Source organism: Phyllobates terribilis, unplaced genomic scaffold (assembly GCF_046119375.1).
Source record: "Phyllobates terribilis strain yellow unplaced genomic scaffold, ASM4611937v1 Scaffold_3__8_contigs__length_932513732, whole genome shotgun sequence".
In the NCBI taxonomy this organism is placed as follows: Eukaryota; Metazoa; Chordata; class Amphibia; order Anura; family Dendrobatidae; genus Phyllobates; species Phyllobates terribilis.
This window is the reverse complement of record NW_027362763.1, coordinates 549,475,090-549,489,669: the sequence shown is the minus strand read 5'-3', so window position 1 is coordinate 549,489,669 and position 14,580 is coordinate 549,475,090. Positions and strand designations below refer to the sequence as shown.

Here is a 14,580-nt window from a genome sequence, read left to right as displayed (position 1 = left end):
AGAGAGGAGTTCAGCCAGAGAGGGCTGACAGGGAGCTGTGGCTCAGTCTGGGCCCAGCTCCACGAGGCAGGCCTGGAGTGGAGGCCAGAAACAGCAGAGAGAACAGGAACAGAAGAGAAAGGAAACAAGGAACAGAACATTAAGAGAGGCCCAGAGACACGAGAGAAGAAGGAACCCCATAGGCCCAGGAGATTGCGGGTGACAGGTTGGCAGAACAGGGTACCGGATCCCAAATTGGTGGAGGCGACTAATCCTCAGCCAAAGACCGGCGGTCGTGACTATATCTCGGTGCGACCCCTCACTACACCTACCAGGAAGGCACACCACATAGGGTCAGGGACGCAGAAATCAGCATACCAAGAGAAGGCCCGAGGCAGCCGGACAAACGTAGAGTCACTGGTGGGGCACGGCCAGAGAAGGGAAGAGAAGGGAGCCCTGTGCCACGCTCTGGAATTGCTGGGAGTTGGTCGAGCCCCTTGCCTGGTGGACGCAGCACGGCTTGGGCAGTCACCGCCGGTACCGAGGTGACTAGGACCAGTAAAGAACTGTGAGTAAAGCATTGGGAACGGCAACCACACGTCTCTGTGCTTCTTCGCTGCACCAGCACTACCAGTGCTGGGACGCTCGTGCACCATCACTACCATCATCTGCACCGACTGCCCTGAGGCTATACTTCTCCCGTGGGGAGTCATCCCATTCTTAGCTGCACACACAACACCGGCCTCAGCGGTCTGCCTTGCAGCGGCGGTCCCCACTGACCGCAATCCACGGGTGGCGTAGTCGGACAATTGTAATACTACTAAGACTGCCACTGGTTTGACCACCCTGGGCACGGACCGGGTCATCGCCACGGAGACTACAAACCCCAGCGATCCGGCTCCGGGTATTCCCCGCATACACGTGCATGCACGACACAGGCCCAGGGGGCGCGTCACGCTCCTCCTGTACAAAGATGGCGGCGGTTAGTGAATCATTCGGCTGATCCCGACAGCGGCGTGTATGGCGTGTTCGCGACGGTGTTCCGCTGGTGGTACTGCGCAAGAGGCTGGTACCACCAGCGGTTTCCATATTGAGACACCCATCACTTGGGTGTCCTAATATGGTGGTTGACGAACTTTCGCCGCTTGGAATTCTGGGATCCGGACAAATCTGGACGGAACAGGATGTGAAGACATTACAAGGTAAGTATTTTATAGATACTTGGATATGTCACAAACTCCTAATAATAATTTTATTTATATAGCGCCAACATGTTCTGCAGCACTTTACAATTAAGCAGGGACATGTACAGACAATAAAAACAATACAAAGTAACACATAATTCATAGTTTTCCTAAGATGGGAAAATTCCTTAAAAGACAATACAATTGTCAAACTTGTTCCATACAAGCTTCTATAATTTGCAATTGAGTTTAGAGTGAATATATTTTGCATATTTTTTGAAATAGAAAAAAAATCAAAGGGTATAGATTCCTTAAGGGTTTATTTACACTGGTCAATTATCGTAAATGAGCGTTCCCTGTAATGTTTGTTTCCTGACAATCGGGCAGTGTAAACAGGTCGCCAGTAATTGCCTGTAATATTGTCCGATGCTACATTGTACGCATCACACTGCCATTAGCTTTTCCTTTTTTTCTTTTAGCTAAAACCATTGTCACCTGTAATAGATATTTTGTTACTTTTTGGTTCGCATCCTATTGTACTGGCGGCCAGTAAATGAAGATTGACATCTTGATCTATATAGACAAGAAGCCAGTGATTGATGGCAATTCCTTTTCATCCTGAACCATTAAGTGCTCAGGTTTTCTCCTTCAGATACCTATGTTTAGAATCTGTGTGATAATAGTGAGGACTGGAAGGCTGACTCCTTCAGCTCCCCCTCCCCTACTATACTTGCTTAGAATAGACTTGAATCCATGGGGCTTGAAGTGCCTCCTCTATAGGCTCAGACTGTGTTAGTCAGCCTATAATGGAGCTAATGGCTGTTTTGTCATCCTTGGAGATCTGATTTTCCTTGTGTTGTGTCTGCTGCTGTTTCGACAAGAACTGCATGCACTGCAAAGACTGACTGTCAGAAAGGAAGGGCAGGAAAGGGCAGAGAACTATTGGGAAGAGACAGGCAATCAGAGGCATATGGTCAGACCACTAAGATACTTGAAGACATAAATGGATGATACCGGTAAGTGCACAAAGCTGAGTAATAATACAATGCACCATCTATATGGGAACATTTGTTTCTTTCGCTCCTAACCAAAATGAGATTTATATATTGTCACTGCCAACAATGAAAGTGTTAGAGAAGCTAAAAATATATATAATGCTTTATATATTTATAGTAACATTCATGCTGTCGTTATATTTATGAATTGTAACATACTGTATATAAATGAAAATATTTTCTTTTTTTTACAATTTTTCAATCTTAAAATATTGCATGTGTGTATACGGTAGAGTGAATGCAATAATGGGGAAATGCAGTATTTGCCTGTGAGAGTGACATTAATAAGAAATCGGAGTCTGACATCCAGCTGCATTCTGTGTCAGACAGGACAGTGCTAGCGAGCTGACTGATGGGGCAGTAGAGCTTTTCCTGGTGGTCACAGATGTGTCACTGGTTGGGCAGCCACATAGAGACAGGAGCAGGGGTGAAGCATTCATTTTCAATATAATGTGTACAATATAGGAACTAACAGATTATAGATAAAGAAGACAACATGGTGTTAACTTTTCATGTGGGTATGTGGCGTTAATAAAACCCCTTTATTTATGGATGGGACAATTATAAACCTATATATAATTGATTTGGTACAGAACAGAGATGCTTTTTCCACAGCCTTTCATCCTCACAAATAATGGGATGTGTGTGAATGAAGCCATGTGCATTTGTCAGCTTGCTTTCTCTACAGTAATTCTGTTCTATTTTTCCTGCAATAATGAATGCATGCTGTTTGTTCTTATAGAAGGCGTTATGTGGGAAGTCATGACATTTGCAACCACGTACTGTGTACTTGCCAGCGAGGGGACATATATTTTTATGCTTCCGTCTCTCTAATGTAACCATACATGGAGTAGTTAAAAGATGTGCTCATACTGGGATGCAGCCGGTTGCAGTGCTTTATAGATTTGGTTCCCAGTAGGGCTGTTCCCCTTGTATTCTGCAGTGTCATCTGTAAGGCTTCCTGGCTATATTGTGTGCTAGTGGAAGTATGTCCTGTGTGTTAACCAGTATCCTCAGTTTTCTGTTTGTGAAACAAATGTACTCTTGTTATTCAATTCTTTATTTGGATTGTGATAAAATCAGAATATGACATCTTTTGTACAACTTCTGTTTTCCTAATTGCTTTGATAACTAGTTTTAAATAGTCCAAGACTAGCCAAAATGTAATAAAATGGAAATCACAGCGAGGTGTTTTGGTTATCTCTAGTATCCACAGAATTCTAAAGATTCTTTATGGTGTTTCTTTATATGCCATGGGTTGCATATTTCTTTTTTTTTAGATTCCTTTTGTGTTGTAGAATTTTCTTGCCACTGGATATGTTTGCTGAACATATGATTGAATGGACTGAATTGGCTTTAAAATTCATGGTGATGTACTTGCAGTTCATTTGGTTATCATAGCCACATTGTGAGTAAACCACACCTAATGTGTACACATTCTTATTCCTGCACACTAACAATCAGCCATATTGATATTCAGAAATCTTAGAATAGGTGATATGATAACTTGGCAGATCAGTCTTACAGCTGGCTATACACAGCTCTTGTAGGGTGATATGATAATGTGACGCTCACAGCCCACCCTGGGAGATGGGGGTACTCGAAGCCAGGTCAGATGTTTGGGGAGTTGCAGCCGTGGCCTGGACCCGTTCCGTGCCCAGGGCCGTCACATAAAAGATTTAATGGGCTATCAGGGTTTGGTGTTAATCGAGTGGATTTGATGACTACGCCACCTGTGGTTTCTGGTGATTCACCACCAGCGCTGCGGCAGTCCTCTGAGGCGGGATGTAGTGGCAGCAGAAGATGGTACTACTCCCCACAGGCGGAGCAGGGCCTCAGGGCAGAGACAACGGATCAGGGGAGTAGTAGTAGGAGATGCGGTGCGGTGTAGTGCGGTGCCGCATTGCAATAAGGAACCGGAGGCAATAGATGCAGTCTTCCAAGCTTTACTCACGTTGTTAGGTGTCAGCTGCAAGGCTTCTCCTTGCTTCTCACGGCACGCTGTGGCCACCAGGAAGGGGTTCAGCACACTCCGGGTAGTTCAGGTGCGTCAATCAGGGCCCCCTGCACCAGAGTGTTCCTAGACTTTCCCACTAGGTCCTCTCCTGTCCGTATGTGGTGCGTGTTACAAGGCTGGGTCTCCCTCTGGACTATGCACAGAACAAGGGTACGGGTGGCGACTCCGCTCCGTCCGTTACCCGGTGGGATCCACTGAGCCTCCGGGCATCTCCGACTAAGACTTAAAGTGACAGAGTCAGATATCGGGGGCCGGTACCCCTCTTGCAGCAGGAATCCCTCTGACTAGGCCAGAATAGTGAGGACAGGTGGCGTATGCCGCTCCGTCTGCATCCCCCTGGGATCCTTTTGCCTGTGGAGCTTGTCTCCTCTGCTCCCCTCCATGCCTTCTTGGGTAGGGACCTTGACCGGGTAGAGACAACCGTTAACTCTAGCCCACTCCTCGCCTCAAGGCCAGAGCACGAGGACCGTGTATCCTCAATCAGCTGCAGGTTCACACAGAAAGCCACGTTTAGTGATGAAGATCACAATCAAAGACCATAAGCCAAGATGGCCGTTTATAAAATATGAATTTTATGGTGTAACCTAAAGTGCGTCCTCCAACCTCACCCACTACATGGTTCCCCCTAACTTTTGGTTCCCCCCATCTCCTCTTATCCCGGTGGGGCAGCACTCTGGTGCCTTTAAGCTCCCCTCAGGTGGGAGAGGTGTAGTGTTGGATGGATGGCTGAGTCCTGAGAGGTGCTCCTTCCTTACCTCGGAGAGGAGATACCACACTTCGGTCTGAGGTGCAGTACCCCTGTGGTGACTGAACCCTCAGGGGCGCCACAATAACTTGGCAGATCAGTCTTACAGCTGGCTATACACAGATCTTGTAGGACAGTCTGACCATGTTAGTATTTATGGGGGAATCATAGATAAGCCTGTCAGCCAACAGCTGTACTCCCTGCAGCCAACAGACTAAGACTGCAGGGAGTACAACTTTCAGATATACTGGAGTGCACTCAATTTCAGGAGGGGTGATGCAAGTAGAATGGCATACAGAGATATCTTTGAAAAAGTCACTGCACACTCAAATTTTACCAGTGTGTCAGTCATTTATTGTACATTAATAACACAGTTGTGGTGAAAATGAGCAAGATTCATATGTAAGGTAACAATATTTTGTTCAAAGTTTCTTCCCTCCCTGGCCTTCATCAGAAATGTCGCCCCATAGGAGACATGGAGGTCTAGTAGTGTCTAGTCTGGAGTGACTTCAGACTAGGCACTGCTAGCAACACTTTATTTGTTCTCCATGTCTCTTATTGAGTGGCACTTCTTATAAAGACCAGAGAACCTCAGTCTGCAGTTGGGCTAGTGCACATGACAGGGCAACTTGTATGGCAAAATACCGTCTCTGTGCACTGCGTGCAGACTCACAAATTGTACTTTTACTGTAGAGTATCTCCTTACATTCAGAGTCTGATAGAACATTATCATCTTTTTTGTGGGATTTGGATATTAGGTGTCCATTTGCCCTAAATGGTTGGTGACAGTCAAAAATCTACAGAAAATAATGTTAAAATTTGGGATGGAAGGTAACATGCTTAAACCTGACAGTGTGTAATATACACAATGTTAGGATTCTGCTGTTTCATGTCCTCTGTGGAATTGAGAACATTGAGAGAAGCGAAAGAGAAAACTGTTGTGATCGCAAGTATTCAAATCGCATATGAGCGGTCACATGACAACCGCAGGAAATTTGAAAATGTGGTGTATTAAACACTCATTTATACTTTTTCCCTAATTTTAATCAACCCCGGACAACCCCTTTAAACAACCAATCTGTGTAGAGACATGCGTGCTACGATGTCATTCAGTATGGCCCCTAACCATGTGGACAGAAAAATGCTTGTCTCTGTAACTGATCACATGTAGTTGCTATGTCATCAGAGAGAAGAGTGTGGGTACACAGCTCAGGAATATGGACGAGTACGTACTAATGGTGCACTCTGTGGCCATCTCTGCATCCCCCATTCTTTATATGGGAATGGGATTATTTGACCCTTGTCAAGGGTGACCACCTTTCCACGTGGCTCTCTGCATCTTAGTTTATGATAGATGTAAAGCCAGATCATCCATAATCTTTAAAAAAAAAAAAAAGTCAACTGCATGCATGGACTCCTCTCTTGAGTGCTAATTAGGTAAAAAGGGAGCCGCATTCTCCTAAAATGCACAGCTTCTGCTTCCAGGAGCCACACTTGACACTTATGAAATAAATATCTCATATCAGATGGTAATACCTCTTTAGTATTTGGCCTTGATTCATCTAGACAGGAGATTTTCTCACCGTTTTGATGAAGGGGTGTGTTGGAGTCAGACGCTCCAGATTCATTAAAAGGTGCTGGACAGAAATCTAACTCCAATCCCTGAATGGAGTAAGATTTCTGGCATAAGTAATGCCACAGCTCGTCATGGATAAGACAAGCTGTGTAGTTACACCCTCACCCTGCCCCAGCTCCACCCACTTTGGGAGAGCTGGGAGAAACTGGTGTGAAAATTCCAAAATATGCTAATGTAGCGCCCCGAGGGTTTGGCCGCTACAGGGGTATTGCACCTCTGCCAGAGGTGTGGTATTCCACTCCCGGGTAAGGATGGAGTATGGACCAGGGCCCAGTTAGCTGCATGCATCACAAACACCCCATTTCCGGGGGACAGCTCAACGGTGCTCCCATTAGTACAGTAATGCAGGCACGACAGACCATGTCCCTGGCTGGAGTGGGGAGGGGGGAGGAATACCCAGTGATGTAGGAGCAGAAGGGGACGGTTTCTGGGCATAGGTAGGAGCCCATTGGTTGCTGGTCACCTGAGCTCACACACTAGGGAAGGGTATATAAGGTGGGCACCATCTTAGTTCTGTGTGCAGGAGGAGAAGGTCAGTCAGAGAAGTGAGAGAAGGAGTTCAGCCAGAGAGGGCTGACAGGGGGCTGTGGCTCAGTCTGGGCCCAGCTCCACGAGGCAGGCCTAGGGTGAAGGCCGGAGCCAGAAGAAAGGAACAGAAAGGAACAGCAAAGAAAAGAGAAGTACCCAAAGTGTAGAAGGGCTCAGAAACAAGAAGGCAGAAGGGACCCTAAGAGCCCATGAGATTACCGGGTGAAGGGTCAGGCAGATTAAGGGTACCGGATCCCAAGTTGGTGGAGGAGAAACTACCCTCAGCCAAAGACCGGAGGTCGTGATCATTTATTGGTGCAACACCTCACCAAACCTGCTAGGAAGGCACCATATAGCACAGCGGGGAACGGGGCCCACGTTTACCCGCGCAGATCCGCGGTAGCTGGACAAAAGTTGGTCACTGGTGGGGCAGGCCAGAGAAAGGATGGAAGGGGGTCCTGTGCCATATTCCTGAACTGCCTGGGGGTTGACCGAGCCCCTCACCTGGTGGACGCAGCATGGCTCGGGTGGTCATTGCTGACAGAAGTGACTGGGAATATACGAACTGTGAGTAAAAGACCCTGGACCGCAACACGTTGTCTTTGTGCTTTTTGCTTCACCAGTACTAACGGTACTGGGACTCCCTGCACCATCACCCCCACCATCTACTACACTGCCCTGGGGCTGCACTCTTCCCGTGGGGAGTAACACTACCTCAGCTGCAAACACCATCAGCCTCAGCGGTCTGCCTTGCAGCGGCGGTTCATAATAGCCGCAATCCACGGGTGGCGTAGTCCGACATTACCTACAGCACATAGCAGACTACCACTGGTCTGACCACCCTGAGCCACAGGACCGGGTCGCCACCACTACTCCCAGCAATGCTCTGAAGACCGGTCCCGAGTGCCCCACGGCCCAGGGGGCGAGTCACTAATTTGTTACACAACTCTGAGGTGCGCAAAAATTTTGCAACTTTTCAAAGCAATTTATGCCAGAATTCTGGTGATTTTGCTTTGATGAATTGGGGCTTTTAAGTTTTATTGCAGTGCTTGAAAGTGGTTCAGTACGACATTGTAGCCCTTTTACCAGAAAAGGTTGTATCACAACACAGTAAAGCTACATGTAGATGTCAACTTAATAGGTAAAATGGGAAAATATATGCTCATTTTTTATTTTTGCTATTAATAAATAATATTTTTATATAGTGCCAACATATGCCACAGTGCTTCACAATTCAGACAATTTACAGACATTATTGGCACTGTCCCCATTGGGGCTCACAATCTACATTCCCTATCAGTATGTCTTTGGAGTGAAACCAGAGAACCTGGAGGAAACCCATGCAAACACAAGGAGAACATACAAACTCCTTGCAGATGTTGTCCTTGGTGGGATTTGAACCCAGGACCCCAGTGCTGAAAGGCTGCAGTGCTATCCACTGAGCCACCGTGCTGCCCTGTTAATATGTACCAACATTTCAAAATAATTTTGCCTCAATCATAGACTCATGAAACTTGGATTAATGTGCAATAATTGCAGAGGTGAGTATTTAAAGGTTATATGCTGTTTTAGCTCAAATGTAAAAATTGTCTGTAGTTCTCTCCCCATTGAGATCTTCTGACTGTGATTGGTTTAGTTTATCTACAATATGACTGGGTACATTGGTTAATTTCACAAGGTTTGGTTCTTGACCGACACTTGCAACATCATTCTAATGATTGTTATGTAGTGGTACTAGTTCTCTGAGTGCTGAGCACTGCATAACCCCGCCCACACCATTGATTGGTAGCTTTCTATGTATACTATGCATACACAGAAACCTGCCAATCAATGGTGGGGGTGTGGTTGGACTACATAGCAGCAAGTTTACTAGTCCTCTAGTGTTAATCTCCTGCTGATAAAACACTCATTTTATAAAAACTACAGCAAGCAGCCTAGTAAGTGACGCATCGCTGGAATCAAGGCCACTGTCTCTACAGCATGCTGCTTTCAGACTATGTATCTAAAACCTGGTGACAGATTTCCTTTAACAATAAGTGACAACTGCTGCCACTGTCAGTTTGTGGCAGAATTGCAGATGCCATGTGTTGATTGCTCAGTGCGACCCTACCCTTAAGCTCTACTGTATCCTTCCATTACATTATTAAGCACGCCTTATTGAACTGAACCTTCCAATCGATGGATACCAGTTTAGGTCTTTAGCTACAGTCATGGCCAAAAGTGTTGGCACCCTTGAAATTGTTCCAGAAAATTAATTATTTCTCCCAGAAAATTATTGCAATTACACATGTTTTGTCATACACATGTTTATTTCCTTTGTGTTTATTAGAACAACACAAAAAAAACAGAGAAAAAAAGGCAAATTGACATTATTTCACAAAAAGCCTCAAAAATGGACACGACAAAAAATTGTTGCCACCTTTCCAAAATTGTGGGTAAACAATTTTATTTCAAACATGTGATGCTCTTAGAAACTCACCTGTGGCAAGTAACAGGTGTGCGCAATATGAAAATCACACCTGAAACCAGATAAAAAGGGGAGAAGTTAACTCAATCTTTGCATTGTGTGTCTGTGTGTGCCACATTAAGCATAGAGAACAGAAAGAGGAGAAGAGAACGGTCTGAGGACTTGAGAACCAAAATTGTTGAGCAATATCAACAATCTCAAGGTTACAAGTCCATCTCCAAAGATCTTGATGTTTCTTTGTACATGGTGAGCTACATAAATCAAGAAGTTTTCAAACCATGGCACAGTAGCAAATCTCCCTGGACGTGGACGACAAAGAAAAAATGATGAAAGGTTGCAGCGCAGGATAGTCCGGATGGTGGATAAGCAGCCTTAATCAAGTTCCAAATAAATTCAAGCTGTTCTGCAGGCTCAGAGTGTTTCAGTGTTAGCACGAACTATCCGTTGACATTTGAATGAAATGAAACGATATGGTAGAAGAACAGGAGGACCCCACTGCTGACACAAAGACATAAAAAAGCTATACTGGAGTTTGCCAAATGTACATGAGTAAGCCAAAATCCTTCTGGGATAGCGTCTTGTGGACAGGTGAGACCAAGATAGAGCTTTTTGGCAAAGCACATCATTCTACAGTTTACCGAAAACGGAATGAGGCCTACAAAGAAAAGAACACAGTACCTACAGTCAGCTTTGCTGCCTCTGGCACTGGGTGCCTTGACTGTGTGCAAAGCATCATGAAATCTGAAGATTACCAAAGAATTTTGGGTCGCACTGTAGTGCCCAGTGTCAGAAAGCTGGGTTTGTGTCCCATGGGTCTTCCAGCAGGACAATGACCCCAAACATACTTCAAGAAGAACCCAGAAATGGATGGAAACAAAGTGCTGGAGAGTTATGAAGTGGACAGCAATGAGTCCAGATCTAATCCCATTGAACAACTGTGGAGAGATCTTAAAATTGCTGTTGGAAGAAGGCACCTTTCAAATGTGAGAGACCTGGAGCAGTTTGCAAAAGAATAGTGGTCCAAAACTAGAGTTGACAGATGTAAGAAGCTTGTTGATGGTTATATGAAGCAATTGATTGTAGTTATTTGTTCCAAATGGTGTGCAACCAAATATTAAGTTGAGGGTGCCAACAATTTTGTCCGGCCCATTTTGGGGTTTTTTGTGTGAAATTATGTCCAATTTGCCTTTTTTTTTGCTCAGTTTCTCAATTTTTTGTGTTGTTCCAATACACACAGAGGAAATAAACATGTGTATAATAAGATATGTGTAGTTGCAAGAATTTTCTGGGAGAAATAGTTCATTTTCTGGAACAATTTCAAGGGTGCCAACACTTTCAGCCATGACTGTATATAGGTTTTGCAATATACTGGCTTTTAGAAGCGGATTCATGTTTTGGATATTTGGCAGACGTTATTGTAAAGATATAGTTTTAATGGAAAGAGTGCACAGAAATGATTACACTGTTTATGGTAATTCTGTAAGTACAGCTCTTATTGTATTCTCTTGTCATTCATGTGTTCTACCTACCTTCTTGCTTGATGGTGCCGTATATAGATCGATCATAGTCTTACCATATAACCCTTTAATCACCAAGCATCAAGGGTCTTAATGAGAGACCTCAATCCATTTTAGCAGCCATAACTTTTTTATTCCTACTGACATAGCAGTACGAGACCTTGCTTTATGAGGAGAGAATCGTTTTTATGTGTTGTTTGTGCAGGACGTTGTTTTTTTTTATAATCAGTTTTTTTGTATTGGTGAGGCTTTTTTCATATGCGATACCACCTGCCACTGCCACTGAAACTGGCAAATCTGATCCAGGTCTGCTAAAACCCAGCAGCTCTGCTAAGTTGAGGAGTCAACTACAAATAATGTGATCGCTGGATCCAAAGGAAGCATTTACATTGCCACCTGGTCTATTCATCGCATAGAACACAGGTTGAAAAAGAGAAGAAACAAATAATGTTAATCCAGATAAATCAACAACGCTGCAGTCTAGGGACCCATACTGCCCCACGTTAAAAACAGTGGGTGGTAAAAGATAACCAGATGTGACATGCTGAAGTAGTGCTGTTGCTTCAAAAGCATCCAGTAACTATAAGAGTTAACACAGTCACAAAAGACAGGAAGTGTTGTGCTTCAGAAGCATCCAGCAACTAGAGGAGTTAACACAGTCACAGGAGACAGGGAGTGGTTAGCAGAGCCCCAGGGGGATTGTGAGGAAGTTGTTTACTGTTTGGGTTGGAGCCTTAGAGAAAGGTGGTGTGTTATCTGTATCTGACAGAAGGCAACTGAACAGGATTCAGATCAGGAGAGAAACTAAACACAGGTCAGATAAACTCCCTGAACTAACAGTGCTGAGTATTATCAGGCAGGAAGATAAGGACTGGAAGGAATTTTGTCACAGGGATCATCTCCCTCATCAAACCCTACCCCCCTCCATCTCCATGCAGGATAAAGAATGCTGTGTACTAGTGAGTCCGTGTGAAGGAAAAGCCTGCTGTTTATGCATAGAAGTGTGTTGCCAAGAGATCTAATCTGTGCTGAATTATGCTACTGAAGAGACTGATGTTACTGTGCCTGCTTTATTAGACTGTACTGTGATGAAGGTTGTTGCTGTAATATCCCTGAATTGCATTGGCCGTGCTTCAGATTAAATTCCAATGTTAAACTGTTGAAAAAGACTCTTGTCAGATGTGTCTGGTCAGTAACTGAAACTATTTTGTGCCTGAGAGAAGCTGCAGCCTATGGTCACCCTGAGTAACAGTTCCCCCAGGATTCCAACGAATTCATGAAACCCGTCTCTCCCTATCTGAACCTAGCGGCGTGCGTGTAACACAGAGCCAAATGTATTGATGTATTTGCTATGTAGTGCTTGGCCTGATATCATGGAGCACATCATAGGACGCTAGTCCTGGCTTTATGAACAGTGATAGTAGGTGTCAGACAGTTTATAAAGTGAAGTGCACAAGCCTTTTGGAGTCACTGTCTGATTAGGAGGTTTCCTAACATAATTGTACACATGCATTATCAGCAATTTAATAATGTACTTCTTTTACAAGAATTGTTCTCCATAAGGCCTCAGGCACATGTACAGAGGCTGTACAGGGATGGGTACATGGAGTCACAATGGCTCAGTAATATGCAATATGGTATTCTGTGCGTTGTTTTTTTCAGTTTGTTTGTTTTGTTTTTTATTAACTTGTGAAAAAAATAGGAAATGAGGGCTTATTTTTGCGTGACCAGCTATTGTTTTGTATTGCTATGTTTTGATCACTTTTTATTGCATGACCCTTAGGGCTTGTGCAGGCGACAGTATAAATCGAACAAGTTTTAGCCTTCATTTTGATGGATAGCACTCGTCCCCATGATATTCAGTGAGGTCATGCACATGACTGAGTTTTTCCTATGACCAAATAGTCAGAGGAAAAAAATTGGAGCATGCTTGATTTGCCTCTGAATCGGAACGCACTCGGCCATTCAACTCTATTGGTCCTTTGAAAAAATTCAGACCGCACTCAGATGACTTGTTTATTTTTATTCTCCACATCCAAGAAAATTGGATCACACTCTGATCACACTCTGATCAAGTTCTGATCAAATTCTGATCAGAGTGCTATTAGCATAATTGGACTGATTTTCTCAGATGAGAGAAAAACGGTCGTGAGACCCTAGCCTGGTGTTTAATTATTTTTTTTATCATTATTATCATTATTATGGCATCTGCAATACAGGCTAAAAATATTTAGATTTTGATAGGACTTTAACGGATACAGTGATACCAATTATGCCTGCTTCTTTATTTTAAAAAGAGGGAAGAGGAATGATTCCGATCCTGTGATCATGTTATGGATGGCCTATGGAAGTCACAGCATTGGGTATAGCACTGGAGCCAGCTCTATATATGCAGACCTGACTTAGGACGCAGTTTTACATTCTATGTTAGGAAAGGGTTAAACCCTTTTTTTTGCGTTCGAAGTGTTTCACCTCTATCTGATTCTTTCTTATAGTAAATATGGGCACTTGTTCACATTCTGAAGTCGTAGCACGCTGTGGATGGAGTATAGTTTTTCCTTATTCTAGGAGATGAAAACTCGTGCATTTTTGTGTTTTATTTTGGTATTTTATACATGAGTTCCTTTCCATATATTAATAAACTGGTCACATTGGAAGTGCTTTAGGCATGCTTCGGTAACAAACACGGGATCAGATGGGAAATAAACCATCACAATATGGAAAGTTAGATTGTTGTTTTTAATTAATTTACATTTTGCAAATAGATTTTACAGCCAGATTAATTTGCCATGGAAATATGTACAGTCTAACAAGGACTGAGCCCAGCGCTGCTGTGTCATCTGCTGCTGCATTACTTCAGTGCCCTTTTCTGTTAGTAATGAATCAGACAGTTGCTTGACAAACACCAGATGGAGGGACTAGCTGCAAAGGCTGGAGATTTTTTTTGTGTAAAGCTTTCTAATCACTGCCAAGAAGTACATTTTTGCATCCATATATTGAAGCGTTAGTGGTACACAATGATGACAGTTGGGTGAACTTGTAATTTCCTGATACACGCTTATTGTATCTGTAGGATAACTGCCGTAATATGCCATACTATAGTTCAAACACCACTAACACCCCAGGGTGGTTCAGATAACCAAAACAAGTGCTGTCCAACATTTCAGCACTTATAGTTTCATCTCTATGTGCCAAGTGGACATCTCATATCTGTCTGCTGAAGTCACCTCCTTTGCAACACTGGTCAGAGTATAACCATAGTCTGATTACCCTATTGCGTGCTATAAACTATTATATATTGTTACATAATAATATGCCCAGCTAAGGGTTGTCATGTCTTATTATGTAGACATTACAGAAGGGGATCACATCAAGACCCCCCTTTAAGAGTCACACAAAACAGCCATTGCAAAAGAGCAGGTTTACTGTTGTGAATTTTCTTCAACCATGAA

General features: G+C 43.8%; 1 protein-coding gene across 4 annotated transcripts in view; it reads left to right on the top strand.

Moving 5' to 3' along the window:
• Nucleotides 1-1,872: 1,872 nt before the first annotated feature.
• PHACTR2 (phosphatase and actin regulator 2) overlaps nt 1,873-14,580 on the top strand; it is a 240,027-nt gene continuing 227,319 nt past the window's right edge. For 3 of the 4 annotated variants that reach the window (XM_073671367.1, XM_073671365.1, XM_073671371.1), the window contains exon 1: nt 1,873-2,179. In XM_073671367.1, the coding sequence (XP_073527468.1) occupies nt 2,167-2,179 (13 nt within the window). In that variant the 5' untranslated portion in view covers nt 1,873-2,166. The remainder of the gene's footprint in view (nt 2,180-14,580) is intronic. The other variant, XM_073671369.1, reaches the window with a different exon arrangement.